A 16,115-nucleotide genomic window follows, 5' to 3' on the forward strand; every position below is an offset into this window, starting at 1 on the left:
GTGGCGGCATGGTATAACCTTGACATTCAACATTCGCTGCTTCAATAATCCGCTTTTCAATTGGAACGAAGACACGTCGCAATGGATTGGCATAGCCAACAAATATTCCCTCAATGCACTTCGGACCAAACTTTCCATGAGGCTCTATAACTGTACAGGGTGACCCGAACGGTTCTAGATACTTCAAATTCGGTTTGCGATTATTGATTAGCTCAAAACACGTCTTGTTGAACTTCTTGACAGTAAGAACTCTGTTGAGCGTATAGCATGCAGCAGAAACAGCTTCAGCCCAAAAATTAATCGGTAACTTTGAATCTGCGAGCATAGTTCTAGCCGTCTCGATTAGCGTCCGATTTTTGCGTTCTGCTTCTCCATTCTGCTGCGGAGTGTACGGAGCACTAAACTCATGCAGTATACCTCTTTCATCACAAAATTCTTCCATCTTACTGTTTTTGAATTCAGTACCATTATCATTTCTGATTCTACTGATAGGCCTCTGGTACAGATTCTCAATTCTCTTAAACAACGCCATCAAACTGTCAAATGTTTCGTCTTTCGATTTCAAGAATGAAACCCACGAGAATCTGGAATAATCATCAGTCACGACCAAACAGTAGTAATCTCCTGTTATGCTCTTGACGTTCACTGGACCAAACAAATCCATGTGAAGGCTTTCCAAAGGTCTTGAAACTGAATTGACTTGCCTTGTAGGATGTGACTTTTTCTTCTGTTTGCCTTTGACACAGCTTATGCACTCCCCTTCCAGATGAAAACCTTTGACATGAACTCTTGTCACCAAATCATTATGTACCAAGTGATTCATCTTCCTCAGATGAATATGCCCCATCTTTTGGTGCCATAGTCTTGATTCTTTCTCAGTTGCTCTGGACACAAAACAATGAGCCTGACCCGTGGTTGTAGTAGCTACGCTCATGTCCAACACGTACAGATCATTGACTCTTGGTGCCCTCATGATGATGCATTCCACAGGTATCACAAATCCCGGTTTCAAGATCAAACATTCTTTGTCAGTGAAGTGAGTAGTGTACATCCTGTCACAGATCTGGGAGATACTCAGCAGATTATTCTCCAGCTCAGCAATGTAGTTAACTCTCTCAAACGTTATGATCCCGTTGGATAACGTTCCTTCACCTATAATCTTTCCTCCTTGATTACCCGCAAAGCCTACGTAACCACCATTGATTTTTCTCACATCATACAGTAACGCAGTCTTCCCTGTCATATGTCTCGAAGCTCCACTATCCATGATCCATCTGGATACAAGTTTTGGAAGATCCTGCACATAACAAACTATCACTTAAACAACTTCAAGAAAGATGCCGATACATGCTTCGCGAACCAGGAAGCTCCGGCAATTCAAACTGCTTAGTCAAACATGGAGTCCACCCAGGCCTCATCAGCCTTAGGTGTAACCTTGACTCTCGCAATTTGAATTTTGAAATTTTCAGCCTTAAGAGGTGGAAAATTTGCATCATAATCAACCGTAATTGATTCTTCAGCCTTTTTCACCTCAGAAGTTGAAATTTTCTTCTCAACTTTTGGTTTCCAAACTTGTTGAGATAATGCAACCCTTTTGTAAAATTTGTCGTTTTGAGTTACCAACTTCTTTACGGGTTCATTTTTCACACTCTTTTTCTCAACAACGATTGGTGTTTTACCCTTCACATCACCTTTCTTCTGTTGAGTTTTCACAGTTTCAGTCTTAGGCTTCACATTGGTACACTTTCGTGCAATGTGACCAACTTGATTACATATAAAACAAGTTCGAGTATCAGCCACTCGACTTGTGCCTTTAGACTGAGACTGAGAAGCTCTTTTCTCAAAGAACTCTTTGTTTGATTTTGAAAAAATTTCTTTTTCTTCATCAGCAAGTGAACTCGAACTGTTTACAAACTTTTTCTTCTCGACGAACCTCTTGTTTGGAACATTTCTTTTCTGATACGATTTACCCCCCCTGATAACCACCCGACCAGTTGTTTCTGTTATTATTGTAAAAACTCGATGGATTAACAGATTTCTTGTTGTAAACTTTTTCTTTCTCAATCCTCATTTTACTTTTCTTTTGACTCAGATTTTTCACTGCTGACAACTCAACTTCGACCAGATTGAAAACATTTGTCAATTTGTTCATGTTTACATTCTCAATCGGAAACTCTGAATCCGAAAACAACTTATCCGAACCCAACATCTTGTACATGACAAGATTTGATTCTTCACTTAAGTTGTTCTTGGACTTTTGTTTCGGAATGTATTTGTCCAAGAAACACCCATCTTCCTCAGTAGTGTCACTTTCTGTTTTTAGCACATTTTCAACAACACCTTTTACAATATCATGTTGGACACTATCGTCATTGGAAGATGTGAACGTGACATCAATGTTCTCCAGAAGTTTAACTTCACTTTCTTCCTCAATTTCAACCAACCCAGATTTCTTTTTCATGTAATTATGCAAAATCAGCGGTGGAACTTTGTGAAAACCCACCCCGATTCCATCAGAATACACGTCTTCGCCAGCTTTGTTTTTGCCGATGGGTTTTGGGACAATATGTTGTAAAACAAAGCTTGCGGAGCTATAACTATTAAGTTTGTATATAGTTCAATTTCTTTATTTTTCTGCAATTTAAGTTTTTTGTTATTTCATTTCTTAGTTTAGAACACTTTAAAAATCCAAAAAGATTTTTCAATTCTGCTTTAGTTTAAGACAAACCAGAGTGGAAAGTTGATTGTCTGATTCTCGAGTTTTGTAGCAGATGCAGGAGATTCTGAGCTGAAAAATGAGAAGAGCTTACTTTGTTAGAGTTTGAAGATGTTTTCAAAGTTAAAACAAGTTCATTAAGTTGATGCTTCTTACATTGTTGCTAGAAAATTGATTTTTTTTTTAAAATCAGTTTGATTCGTCAAATGATCAACCAAGGTCATTAAATTGAACTTGGTAGATTAATTGAGTATCAGGGTCATTAACTTGGACCTGAATACTTAAGTGGATTTCTGAAGCTGATTGAGTTTGTGATTTATTTTGAAAAGATAGATTGTAATGTTATTGGTTGAGTAACAGGTTTGGACTTCATTATTCCAATGGAAGCTAACTGTCAAAGCTTGAACTAGAAACCTCAGATTCAAGTACACTGAGAGGGGGAGTCTGTGAAAGGGGGAGTCTGGATTAACAGCTAAAGGGGAGTTTGAAGATGGAGTCAGGTTGTGATTCGAAACCTGTGAAGAATGCTTTTGATGAGAAGACAGAGAGTTGGAGAAAAGACCAAGACTGAAGACTCAGGAACTGAAGACTACGTCAACATCCAAGGGGGAGTCTGTTGATGCATGGAATGTCTGTTGACTACGTCTGCATTAGGTCTTAGGATAATATAGGTCAACATAGGGTTTAGATAGTCAAAATCATGAATTATGTGGTAGATTCGCTTATGTGAACATATGTTATACGTAGGTCCGCTCATTGGGTTCAGTACAAGCTCTGCACGGTTCCATGCATTTCTTGCACTGTTCAATTGGTTTTAAGACTTCAGAATCAGAATGTACCTCAGTGATTGGCACCTCGGTGTTTTCAGCAGCTTCTGTCTGCTTCATCTCATCATCATCTTGCTTTTCTTCAGTACTGACTTCCTCACCAGCATCTAAATTCTCATTATTTTCTTCTTTCTGCACCTCATTTTCAATCTGCTGTTCTTCAATAACAGCTTCTTTCACAACTTCAACCTCTTCAGCAACCTTCTTCAGATTGTTCACCATCTCTTCAACACTCTTCTTCATTCTCTCTTCATCCCTTTTTCTCAGACATGATAGCATGGCATATCTGATCTCCTTTTCAAGCCTTTTAGCATATGTATCATCTTTCATCACATTTCGATAATATTCTGCTCTCAACGGAACAACGAGAAGAACATCATCAAAGATAATGTCTTTCTTTGGAACAACTGGTTCACCTTCTCTGTTGTAGTAACATTCTCTCTTCTTATCCCATCTTCTGTTGCTGACAGCACTCTCATATTCTTCCTGCATGTCATCCATTCTGTTGTGGACCACGTTCCATTCTTTGTAAGTCTTCTCACTCAAATTCTCTTCTTGAGTTCTTTCTTTGATCTCAACTTTTTCTTCACGAATTTCAGCAGTGTCTTTGTCTTTGTTTTCATCTTGAATCTCAGAAACAAAGGCATAATAATCGTGTTTCTTTGAAATAGTTTCTGCATCATCCTTTGTTCTAATCTTCCATCGATAATCAATCCGATCTTCTTCTGGACAAATCTGGCTTCAATCAAATCCTTCATCCTCGTGAAAGACTGCACAAGCCCTTGACTTGGGTTTATCTTCAATCAGTTTCGGATCTTCTCTGCTTCGATGGTAGATCGCCTTTCGGTAGTAATCATTGTTGAAAGGACGTTCATTTCCTTCAGCAACTTCAGAGTTTCTGCATTCTCTTTTGAAATGACCTTTTTGCTTGCATCTGAAGCAGGTCACTTTGGATTTGTCGAATCCAAGCTTTGTTGACGCATCTCCAAGCGATTGTTTTCCGGTAATCTCCATATACCTCTGAGCTCTGCGAATGCAACTAGCTAAACACCAGCGAATATCTATGAGTTCCATTTCTTCCGGATCAATTTGGTCGTAGTCTTCTTTGGTCAATTCGGAATTTCCAATTTTGCCAGCTACAAGACCTTCATATGACTCCAGAACCGATGCAAGGAAACTCATTTGCTGCTTTGCTGCATTGATGCTCATCGTAGGAGAATTCTTCAGTTTAAGAGCAATGTTGCACAGAATTTCTTCAGTTTCATCAGAATTTGTCTTTGAAGATGAATGATATCCAGAATGATGACTTGTTGACGTTGTTGGTGGTTCTTTCATCTTTTCACCACTAAATGCTGTTTTTGGTGAACCAATGCCTTTATCAGAAGGTACACTGGCTTTGTAATACAAGCCCGCATTCTGTTGATGTGAAGAACCAGTCATCTTGCTTTGCTTTTGTAACTCCAGATCATGACTTTCAATCTTCTCAAACAAAGAATCAAGAGAAATTTTTTCATAAGAAGCATCATTTTTTAAGATAAAAACAAATGTTTGCCACTGATCAGCTCGTGGTAACGCTTCAATGAATTTATCAATAAGTTCCTCTCTCATTTTATCAATTTTAAAACGTTCAAGTTCTATTTTAAGATGACAGAATCTCTCAATCATTTGTCTCACTGTCTCTCCTTTTATATTATCAAACAGATCAAATTCTTTTTTGAGTAAAGCAATTTTATTTTTTCTAATCTGTTTTCCCCCCTCTGCTTTAACTCTAAAGCTTCCCAGACTGATTTTGAGGATCCATTATGAGTAAGCAAAGCAAATATATCATTTCTGATTGCTGTCTGGATCAAAGCAACCATTCTTTTTCTGCTGCAAACTCAGATCTTTCTTCTCTGGAAAGTTTCTTGAACGGTAGATCTTCGTTTTTGTCATCCTTTGGCCTTTCATATCCAAACTCCAGACAAAACCAGCTTTCATGGGCATACGCTTTCGCCCAGTTGATGAACCGTTCTTTCCACCAGGTATAATCCTCAATGCTTTCAAGAGTTTGTGGTTTTGATTGCGTTCCATAAAAGTTATCATGCTTGATGTTCTCGTTGATCGCCTTCGTGATGGTTTTTGGTGTAACATTTGCAACCTCAGATGATTCGGATGTGAACGCATTGAAAAACGTGTTGTAGAATTCTTCACCCATGATGTGAACTTCTTGAATTACCTTGAATATCTCGAATTACCTGAATCTGAATCAACAAACAAACAAACACTTATCAGTTTAAACACTTATCAGTTTAAACACTTATCAAACAACTAAATCAAAATAATACTCGAACTGGTGAATATTCTTGTGCGGACTGAAGGATGACAGACTGTGCAGACTGAAGGTTGACACACTGTGTGGACTGAACTTGATGCGAACTGAGATTTAAGTTGTCAAACCGTACGAAGTGCTATGACCCGGATCAATATTCAAACAACCTGACAAAACCACACGACCTGAGACTGAACCACCTCTTATGAACTGGGATCAAATTCAAACTATGTGAGAGAGAATTCACTTTCAAACTAGCTTGACCCTTTCAAATGACTTTGCAATCTGAAACTAATGAACTAGATCAAATGGGCCTCAAACTTCAATATCCCGTCAACACTTTGGGCCTTAAACAAGATGAAATAACATGGGCTGATCAAGATATTTGTAACTTTTGATTTAATGAGCCGACAATCCTTAATTCATTTAAAATCTCATTTGACCTTTATATAAACCAATCACAATAATGCATGAAAGATTATCAAAACAATTCAAATGCCAACAAACCTGCTATACAAACTTATTTGATCATTCAAGTCAATTTTCAAAAAGTGGCTGAACAATTACTACACTATCATTGGACCTCAATTGGTGGGCGGCAACAATTGTTACAACTATTTTTCTATTCGCCCAAATATTAAGTAATGGTAGACGATACTTGATTCAATTTGACCGAATTTTTTTAGTGATTGAATGATATTGGACCGATTGAGTAAATGTAAATCAAACTAAGGAAGTGGCCGACACACTTTATTAAGTGTTAATCTTTCATTGGGCCGATGATATTTAGATCAGATCAATTATTAAAATGTGATAGGGCCGTTCACTTTAGTCACATGCACACCAATTTGTTTCACATGCATTTAAACAGTTGTGGCCGACAACTGCTTATCAAATATTGAGCCTTCTATTAATCTAAGATGATTGGGCCGTTTCCTATTCTTGATCTTAATTCGATTAAGCAACAAAAATGGCCGACATCTTTTAATATCAATACAAGTTCATTGGACCGATGACTGATAAGCGGACCTATGTTGTGACCAAATGAGCGAACCTGTTTGGACAAATAATCGAACCTACTGATACACCTATGAGCGGACCTCACACTATAATGTCACTATGAGCGAACCTCTGGAGCGAACCTCAAAATAATGTCACAATAAGCGGACCTCTGAAGCGAATCTGAAAATAATGTCACAATAAGTGGACCTCTGAAGCGAACCTAGCTTGTTCGTAAAAACGAACCTGCAACTTTGACGCGAATTCGAACAGAAAAACTTAGATTTCTCCTAAACGGTTACGAATTTGGATCTGAAACTTGGTAGGGTTATAGATCAGGTGTTTACGCACAACATATCAAAAAATCAGACGATTTGGACCGTAAAAGCCCGTTCAATTTGACGAATTTCAGCTAAAAACGTGAAAAATATCAAAAAGATGAAGAAATAGATGAAATCCGGATCTGAAATCGATGAAATCACGAGCAGAAATGTGTGTTGGATCAGTGCAATCGAGCTCCTGCTCTGATACCACTTGTAGGACCGGTTTTGACTCCGAAACGATTGCGTAACCGAACGTGTGACGTGCGGAATCCGTACACGAACGTGACCGAACACACGAGACGTAATATAATCTGTGATTCTATTGATCAAATCTGAAAATGTACAAGAACCTGAATCACGATGTCACTTTCTCTCTCTAGTTTCTCTCTCTAGATCTAGAAAGCTCCAAATGACAAATGTAGCAAAAGTCTCTAATCTAACATAAAGTCTCCTATTTATAGGCCTTGGCTTTTAATGAGATTTCTCATTAATTACAATTATGCCACCTTGCCTTTTTGTCTAGTTATTACTAATATAATGACTCGTTTTCTTCTGTTTCTCGCTACGGCTCGGATTGACGAAAGCTATAGACATGAATGTACTAACACATTGTTGGGTTTCAATTTCTGATTGTAAAGAGACCAAACTGGTATGTAGCTCTTATTTCAATTTCTGATTGTAAAGAGACCAAAGTACTCTTGAGAAAAAAAGTTAAAAATTGAACAATTTTCCAACACTTGAATGCAGAGAAAAGAAGCCAAAGGGAGGATCCTATTTGTAGACCAATCATACTGTTTGATACCAATGCAAAAATCAGACGATAAAGATTACGGTTTACAAGCCCTTGAAGAAATAATGTCGGTTATGGATAACAGTAAAGTGGTAGTTATACTTGCGGGCTATAGTGAGCCAATGAAACGCGTGATCACTTCTAACGAAGGTTTTTGTAGACGCGTGACAAAGTTTTTCACTTTCGACGACTTTATGACCGAAGATTTAGCCAAGATTCTTCATTTGAAGATGAATAATCAAACGGAGGGTAGTTTATTATACGGGTTTAAGTTGGATCCTTCATGTACAGTTGAAAGTGTCGAGAATTTGATAAAGACCGTAACCAGTGACAAACAGAGGAAAAAGATGAATGCGGGGTTGGTAGATCGATTGTTAGTTAATGCGCGAGAGAATCTTGATTTGAGACTTAGTTTTGATTACATATAAACGTAGGCTTACATTTAATGTTTACGATGTATTCGCGCCCATCAGACGGGTGTCCACCTAGTTTTGTTAAAATGATGACAAAAAGCGACAGGAAAATCAAGTAAAAAAATAAAATCCAAACCAATAAAGTAATAATATGTTTTGAGTGTTGTAGACTTCTAGCTCCTACTCCTAGGTACAAGTGGGTTACTTTGTGGGTGTGGGTTACTTTGTGGGTATGAACTATGAAGTAGGTTTTGAAAGCCTATTTAGCATTAAAATAAACATAAAAAATACATCTCCTTTGGTTCTCCTTTTCACCAAAAAGACATAACCAACATTTCTCAACTCCCCGGCCAAACCGTTTTTTCTCTGATTCTCCGGTTAAACCTCCGGTCGCCAGTATGGCCAGCCGGTTACCTCAAAAACGGTTCAAGGGGGATGACTGGACCGCCGGCACCACCGGTCTCCAGTTAAACCGGTCGGACCGACCGGTCCGATCCGGGTTTTAAAACGTTGCATTACACTCTCTAAAAAAATCTCTACTTTTTATATAACTCTCAACACTCTCTCACAAAAATCTCAACTTTCATCTTATTACAATGCCGGTTATTCTATGGATCCTAGAAGAGGACATCACGTTATGCGAATCGTAGGTCGCGGTGGTGAACAACCAAGGGCCTCCGTTACGCACATCTTCGTTTTGGGAACGAGTTTATCAAGAATTTTGTATGCGTAGGGGTGAGCCCATCCGATCCAAGGATACACTTTATTCACGTTTTCGGATGATTCATATTGATAGTACAAGATTTGAAGGGATTCTCAATGGTGTTGACAACGACGATGGTAAGCTAAACAAAGTCGACATCATCCAAGTCGATCTCATCAAGTTCCATAACGTGTACGGACGTGACTTTACTTTTTTTAATTTTATATGTAATGTCTTTAATTTTAAGTTATGTAATGTTTTTAATTTTTAAGTTATATGATTAATTAGTATTAATTGGTTTTTATTTAAATTTAATAGATTTTAGTCATTTTTAAATATAAATTATTAAGAAACACCATATACCAACCATTTTACCAAATGCCAATACAAATCTAATTGAGTAAAAACATGTATATGTATAATTAATTATAAAAAATGTGTGTTACATGTCGAATAACGCCACATTTGCATGCCCATTTTCACACCTCCTTTTTTTCCACCATGATACTTTTTGGGCGTGCGCTGACGTAACCTCCACATATCAAATAACGTTAAAGTTTCAAGCTCTTCTCACCGTGTGTACTTAGCAAGCAGCTAAAGCTAAAGGAGCTACTACCAAAAGAAAAAAAAAAGAAAAAAAAAACATGATACAATGTTCATGTCCTGTGTCTAAGCCCTATGTGTCTTATCCGATAATTACAAATGAAAGAATTTATAAGTAGTTTGATATTTTTGAAACTGCTTAAAATAAAATTTTCACCAATTGGAGGTTAATATTTTCATAATTACCTCTAAGGATACAAAACACGAGTAATAAATCATATAAACAAGTAATGTAGTTGTTGACACATCCGATAAATATGAGCAATGAATTATATATACTAACAAAAAGTAACTTCGGTCATCATTATCTAATGAACCGACATGCCTGCAGATGACACGCCGTTCAAATATTCATTCGTTGCATCAATAAAACAGTATTTAGAACTATCATCGGCCGCTACCGGATTACAAACCGACATACCTACTACACGCCTACAAAATATAAAGCGTTGCGTTGGTAGTCATGCATCTTAGTTGTACACACGACGCCGGTTCGAGTGTCATTCACACCATTTCTTTTCTTATTTTAATCCCTTCTTTTTGTTTATGACACACCATATCTTTACAGTAACTGCCAAGAACAATCTCTCATACATCCACCAGGAACCGCCAACAACAATATCACGGATTCTCTCTCGCCTTCATATTCCATGTTACCGAACTTCATGTCAATTCCGTTCACCGCTGATTCGGAACAATATATTTCATTTTTGCATTTGTATTTTCAATTCGGGTAAGTTTTCACTTTCAGGTTTTACCTTTTAATGTTTTTGCTTTTGATTAATCCGGTTCCTTTATATTATTCGGTTCTTTGTTTGTGAAGTATGAACATCATAAACATTTACATGTTGATAAGTCGTATGTGGATTTTTGCCCACCGCCTGCTACGGCGGCGGGAAGAGGAATGCACGCTCTCTCTTTTGTTGTGCTTTTCTTTATGCTTAGTACGGCAGGGATGACGATGTTGAGTTACTTGATCTGAGGTGACGATTATCAGAGAGAGGTTTCCTTATGGTACTGCATTTGGGTTTATGATTTTGTTTAATCATGCCTGAAAACTTAAACGACAAACCAGAGATTTTAGAGGGTGGCGACAACCTTACCAGAGCAAGATAAGGGTTTTGTGATTTGGGTATTTATTTGTCAAACTCTCTGAACGGTTTCGACTGCGGTTTTTTGTTGCGGCGACGACTGTTGGGGTGTGATTTCCTCCGGTGGGGTTGTGATGGGATCGATTAAAGGGGTTGAGGAGACTGGAGAGTTGTCAGATCCCCATACTCAATGGTCTGATACTAATCAGAACTGCAAAATGAATCAGAAATAACATAACAGAATGTAATAGAACGCAGAAATAATAAACTAGTAAACCGGGCTTGTGTTTGACACAATTCCCTTAAACAGATTCGTCGTCTGTTCCCAGGCTACGCCGGTTCGAAGCAGCACCGCGCACTGCCGGACTTAACACTTGCCTGAAAAGAAATGGGATAGATGCTGTTTGCAGAGATAGCGAGAGAGAGGAAGAAGCTGTGTTGTTGTGTGTCTAAACTGATCAGTTTGATCTTGTTTTATAGGCACAAAAATATAACCGAATTGTAGCCATCATTGCAGAGATTAAAACTGAATAAATGACATTACTACATCAGTTTTGAAACTGATAATAATATCCTTTTAATGACCATCAATATAGAATAATCATTTCAGTTTCAGTCTTAAATCTCATTAAAAAAACGGTTATGAGTCTTGAGTGCAAAAACTGCCTCACGCGGACCCGGGTTTTCGGAGCTGCATTCGTGTCCGCAGGACGTGCGGGCACACGCGAGTTCAACTAAATCCGGTTCCATTTTTTGCACCCCCCCCCTGCGCGCGCGCGGGTAGGACTTGTGGTAAAACATGTCATAAGACTTCAAAGGCTTAGATAAGGTTTCACCTTATAAATTGCCTTTCCTTTTGTTCCCACTCCAATGTGGGACAAAGTGGTTTTACCACTTGAGACTTTTCCATTCACACCAAACTTCTAACAATCCCCCACATGAATGGAGGTCGATCTCAAAAACAACATTATTCCAATTAGATTTCAGCAGTTGAGTTTTGCATACGACAGGTAGGTGTTACCCTTTGAACCTTCGCTCATGAAATGCACTTAGCCCACTAGCTCTGAGTAGAACTCGATGTCTTTGAACTCGTCTGCCGTTTGTGTAGACGACAATGCACTTCACACAAGACTCTCCCTGACAAAGTCAAGTCCTCATAGTTATGTTCGTTATGGTCATGAACATGAGCCTGGTTCTGCGAGAGCCATTAGGTCTTGTGCCCCAACAACACCCTTCGAAGCGACCCCACTTCTCTCTCACATAGGTGATTCGCTATGTATGGTTACCTTAGTCGAATCATTAAAAGCCATAGGCTTAGCCTCACACTTGTCACTTTTTGGAATGGACTAGGAAGTTTACTAAGCCTTGCAATAAACTCCCTTATATATGCGTAGGGTTATCCCCCCACAGTGACCTTATTAATTCATACAATTAGGTTTTCCTATTGAACTCAGCTCTTGGGATCTCCAGTCTACTGAGTTAGGTTTCCATCATATGAACTTATATTTTCAAGGGCTTCAGTCCCATTCCCATGGACGACTTCTGTACTAACTCTCTACTTAGGCCTTTTGTTAGCGGATCCGCAATATTATCCTTTGACCTCACGTAGTCAACAGTGATAATTCCTGTAGAGATTAGTTGTCGTATCGTATTATGTCTACGTCTAATATGTCTGTTCCTACCGTTATACATTGTGCTACGAGCTCTACCAAGTGCCGATTGGCTATCACAATGTATACAAATGGCCGATGCCGGCTTAGGCCATCTTGGTATATCCTCAACAAATTGACGTAGCCATTCTGCCTCTTCACCTGCTTTATCTAAAGCGATGAACTCTGATTCCATCGTGGATCTAGCGATAACCGTTTGTTTTGACGATTTCCACGATATAGCAGCACCTCCAAGTGTGAATACATACCCACTTGTTGCTCTGGAATCATTCGTGTCAGATATCCAATTTGCATCGCATTGTCCTTCTATAACTGCTGGATATCTGTTATAATGCAACCCGTATTCCCGAGTGTATCTTAAGTAGCGAAGCAACCGAGTGATACAGTTCCAATGCATTGAACTTGGGTTGCTCGTGTATCTACTTAGCTTGCTCACAGCATATGCTATGTCTGGTCTAGTACAACTCATAAGATACATCAAGCTACCAATAATTCTTGAGTATTCCAACTGGTTTACGGGTTCACCTCTATTCTTGGCTAGATGTTGACTTGTGTCAAGTGGAGTTCTAGCTTCATTAGAGTCATTTGCATTGAACTTCTCAAGAATTTTGTCCACATAGTGGGATTGACTTAAAACAAGTCCACATTGGGTTCGTGTGATTTTGACCCCCAAAATCACATCCGCAAGACCCATGTCTTTCATGTCAAATCTTGCTTGTAGCATGTTCTTTGTAGATTTTATGATTTTGTCATCACTTCCAGCAATGAGCATATCGTCTACATATAGACACAAAATGACATATCCATCAGATGTATCCTTCACATACACACACTTGTCACACTCATTGATTTTGAACCCAGCATCAAGCATGACATGATCAAACCTTTGGTGCCATTGTTTTGGAGCTTGTTTCAATCCATACAAGGATTTTACAAGTTTACACACTTTCTTTTCTTGCCCCATGGCTGTGAAGCCTTCGGGTTGCTCCATGTAGATTTCTTCCTCGAGAATTCCATTCAAGAAAGCTGTTTTCACATCCATTTGGTGAACTTCCAAATTTCTAATGGCGGCAATGGCAAGCACCAACCTGATGGATGTTATTCGCGTAATTGGCGAATATGTGTCAAAGTAATCTAAACCTTCTCGTTGTTTATATCCTTTGATCACCAACCTTGCTTTGTACTTATCGATGGTTCCATCTGGTTTCATCTTCTTCTTGAAGATCCATCGATATCCTAGTGGTTTACATCCTTGAGGAAGATCCACTAGTTCCCAAGTATGGTTTTGTAAGATAGAGTCTATCTCACTTTTGATTGCCTCCCTCCACTGAGGTCCTTCTGATGAATGCACCGCCTGTTGGTACGTTTGAGGTTCATCTTCTACCATATAGGTAAGAAACTCAGGGCCAAAGGATTTTTCTGTCCTTTGCCGTTTACTTTTCCTGATTTCAATTTCCTCAGTCTTAGATTGTTCTCGAGGTTCATCGTTTTCAAATTCACCCTCGTGAACAATTTCCTCAACCGGTCTAGAAGAACTCGGTTCACTTTTATCTAAGCATGGGAACATATGTTCAAACCATGATGCATCCTTAGATTCTATTATGGTGCCTTTGCATATTCCAGGGTTCTTAGAATCATGCACAAGAAAACGATAAGGACCATGAGGACGGGTGTATCCTATAAATACACAATCCACCGTTTTGGGTCCTATTAGTAGGCACTTAGGTGGAGTGACCACCACCTTAGCTAAACACCCCCATACTTTCAAGGATTTATATGGTGGTTTCTTTCCCGTCCATAATTCGTAAGGAGTTACATCCTTTTTCTTATTGGGTATCATGTTCAACACATAATTTGCCGATAAGATTGCTTCCCCCCACATGTTTTGGTTTACACCAGAACTTATCATCATGGCATTCATCATTTCTTTCAAAGTGTGATTTTTTCGTTCTGCTATGCCATTTGATTGAGGGGAGTAAGGAGCCGTGAGTTCGTGGATGATTCCACTCTTTGCACATACGTCAATAAAAGGTGAAACATATTCACCTCCTCGGTCACTCCTTACGACTTTGATTTTCCGATTTAGTTGATTCTCAACTTCGGCTTTGAACAAGATAAACTTGTCAATAGCCTCGTCCTTACTCTTAAGTAGGTACACATAGCAATACCTTGTACTATCATCAATGAACGTGATGAAGTACTTATTCCCACCACGAGTAGGAATTGCCTTTAGATCACACACATCAGTGTGGATCATCTCGAGGGGTTCGGTGATTCGTTCCACCCTTTTGAATGACGATTTCGTTTGTTTCGCTTCTACGCAAGTTTCACATTTATTAGTTGAGTCGATATCGAATGTTGGTATGCAATCAAGTTTGATTAAACGATGAATGGAATTGTAATTTACGTGACCTAGTCTACCATGCCAAAGATTAGACGACTCAATCAAGTAAGTAGAACTAGTAGCGTTTTCATTCATTGCATTCACGACAATTACATTGAGTTTGAACATTCCATTTAGGGCATAGCCCTTACCAACATACATACCATTTTTGGTCAACACGACCTTATCCGACTCAATCACCATTTTGAACCCAAATTTGTTCAACTGCCACCCCGACACGAGGTTCTTACGAATTTCTGGAACATACAACACGTTTGACAAAGTGAGTTCCTTTCCAGAAGTCATCTTCAGAACCACGTTCCCTTCACCTTTAATTTCGGCCGTGGCGGAGTTTCCCATAAAAACCTTTTCACCATTAGTCACCTCCTTGAAGGTGCTAAACAGGTTCTTGTCAAAACACACATGACGGGTAGCCCCCATATCAATCCACCAATCGTTGTGGTTTTGCCCAACTAAGTTAACCTCAGTGACCAAAATCGAGAGGTCGGTCACCATAGCAATGAGGTTATCAACCTCATGAACCATGTTAACTTGTCGAGCATTTTCCTTCTTTGGAAGCTTGCATTCATTGGCCTTATGGCCTTGTTTTTGACAATTATAGCAAATTCCTTGAAACTTCTTTTTCCCAACTCCCCCCTTAGCACCAAGGTTGGAGCGTTTCCCATGAGCTTTCTTTCCACCTTTTCCACCATTCTTGTTTCCCTTCAAAGATTGGCCATGCTCGACAATATTAGCCTTTGCCGTTTCAGGATTATCAATCCTTTTCAAAGCAACTTTATTATCTTCTTCAATTCGAAGGCGAACCACAAGATCTTCAATGGTCATTTCCTTCCGCTTATGCTTGAGATAGTTCTTGAAATCAACCCAGCTTGGTGGTAGCTTTTCGATCATAGCTGCAACTTGGAATGTCTCGCTGAGCACCATTCCTTCCGCATGAATATCATGAAGAATAACTTGAAGTTCTTGGACTTGGCTAATGACAGATTTAGTGTCTATCATTTTGAAGTCCAAGAACTTAGCCACCACGAATTTCTTAGTGCCCGCATCTTCTGTTTTGTATTTGCGGTCCAAAGACTCCCACAACTCTTTGGCAGTTTTGGCTTTACAATACACATTGTAAAGTGTATCAACCATACCATTCAAGATATAGTTGCGGCACAAGAAATCTGAATGATTCCAAGCATGAACCGCGCTCACAGATTGAGCATTCACATCCCCTTCAGCCACATGGGGAACGGTTTCAGTCAAGAACCGTGCTAGGTTCAGAG

At 39.0% G+C, this 16,115-nt stretch overlaps 1 protein-coding gene across 1 annotated transcript; it reads left to right on the top strand.

The window, feature by feature from the left end:
• The first annotated feature begins 7,765 nt into the window (after positions 1-7,765).
• On the top strand, positions 7,766-8,391 carry LOC110919994 (protein CfxQ homolog). The gene is made up of 2 exons (XM_022164240.1): positions 7,766-7,822; positions 7,921-8,391. Exons 1-2 carry the CDS (start codon positions 7,766-7,768, stop codon positions 8,389-8,391), a joined length of 528 nt encoding a protein of 175 aa, XP_022019932.1.
• The last annotated feature ends 7,724 nt before the right edge of the window (positions 8,392-16,115 follow it).

Source organism: Helianthus annuus, chromosome 16, assembly GCF_002127325.2.
Source record: "Helianthus annuus cultivar XRQ/B chromosome 16, HanXRQr2.0-SUNRISE, whole genome shotgun sequence".
NCBI lineage: Eukaryota > Viridiplantae > Streptophyta > Magnoliopsida > Asterales > Asteraceae > Helianthus > Helianthus annuus.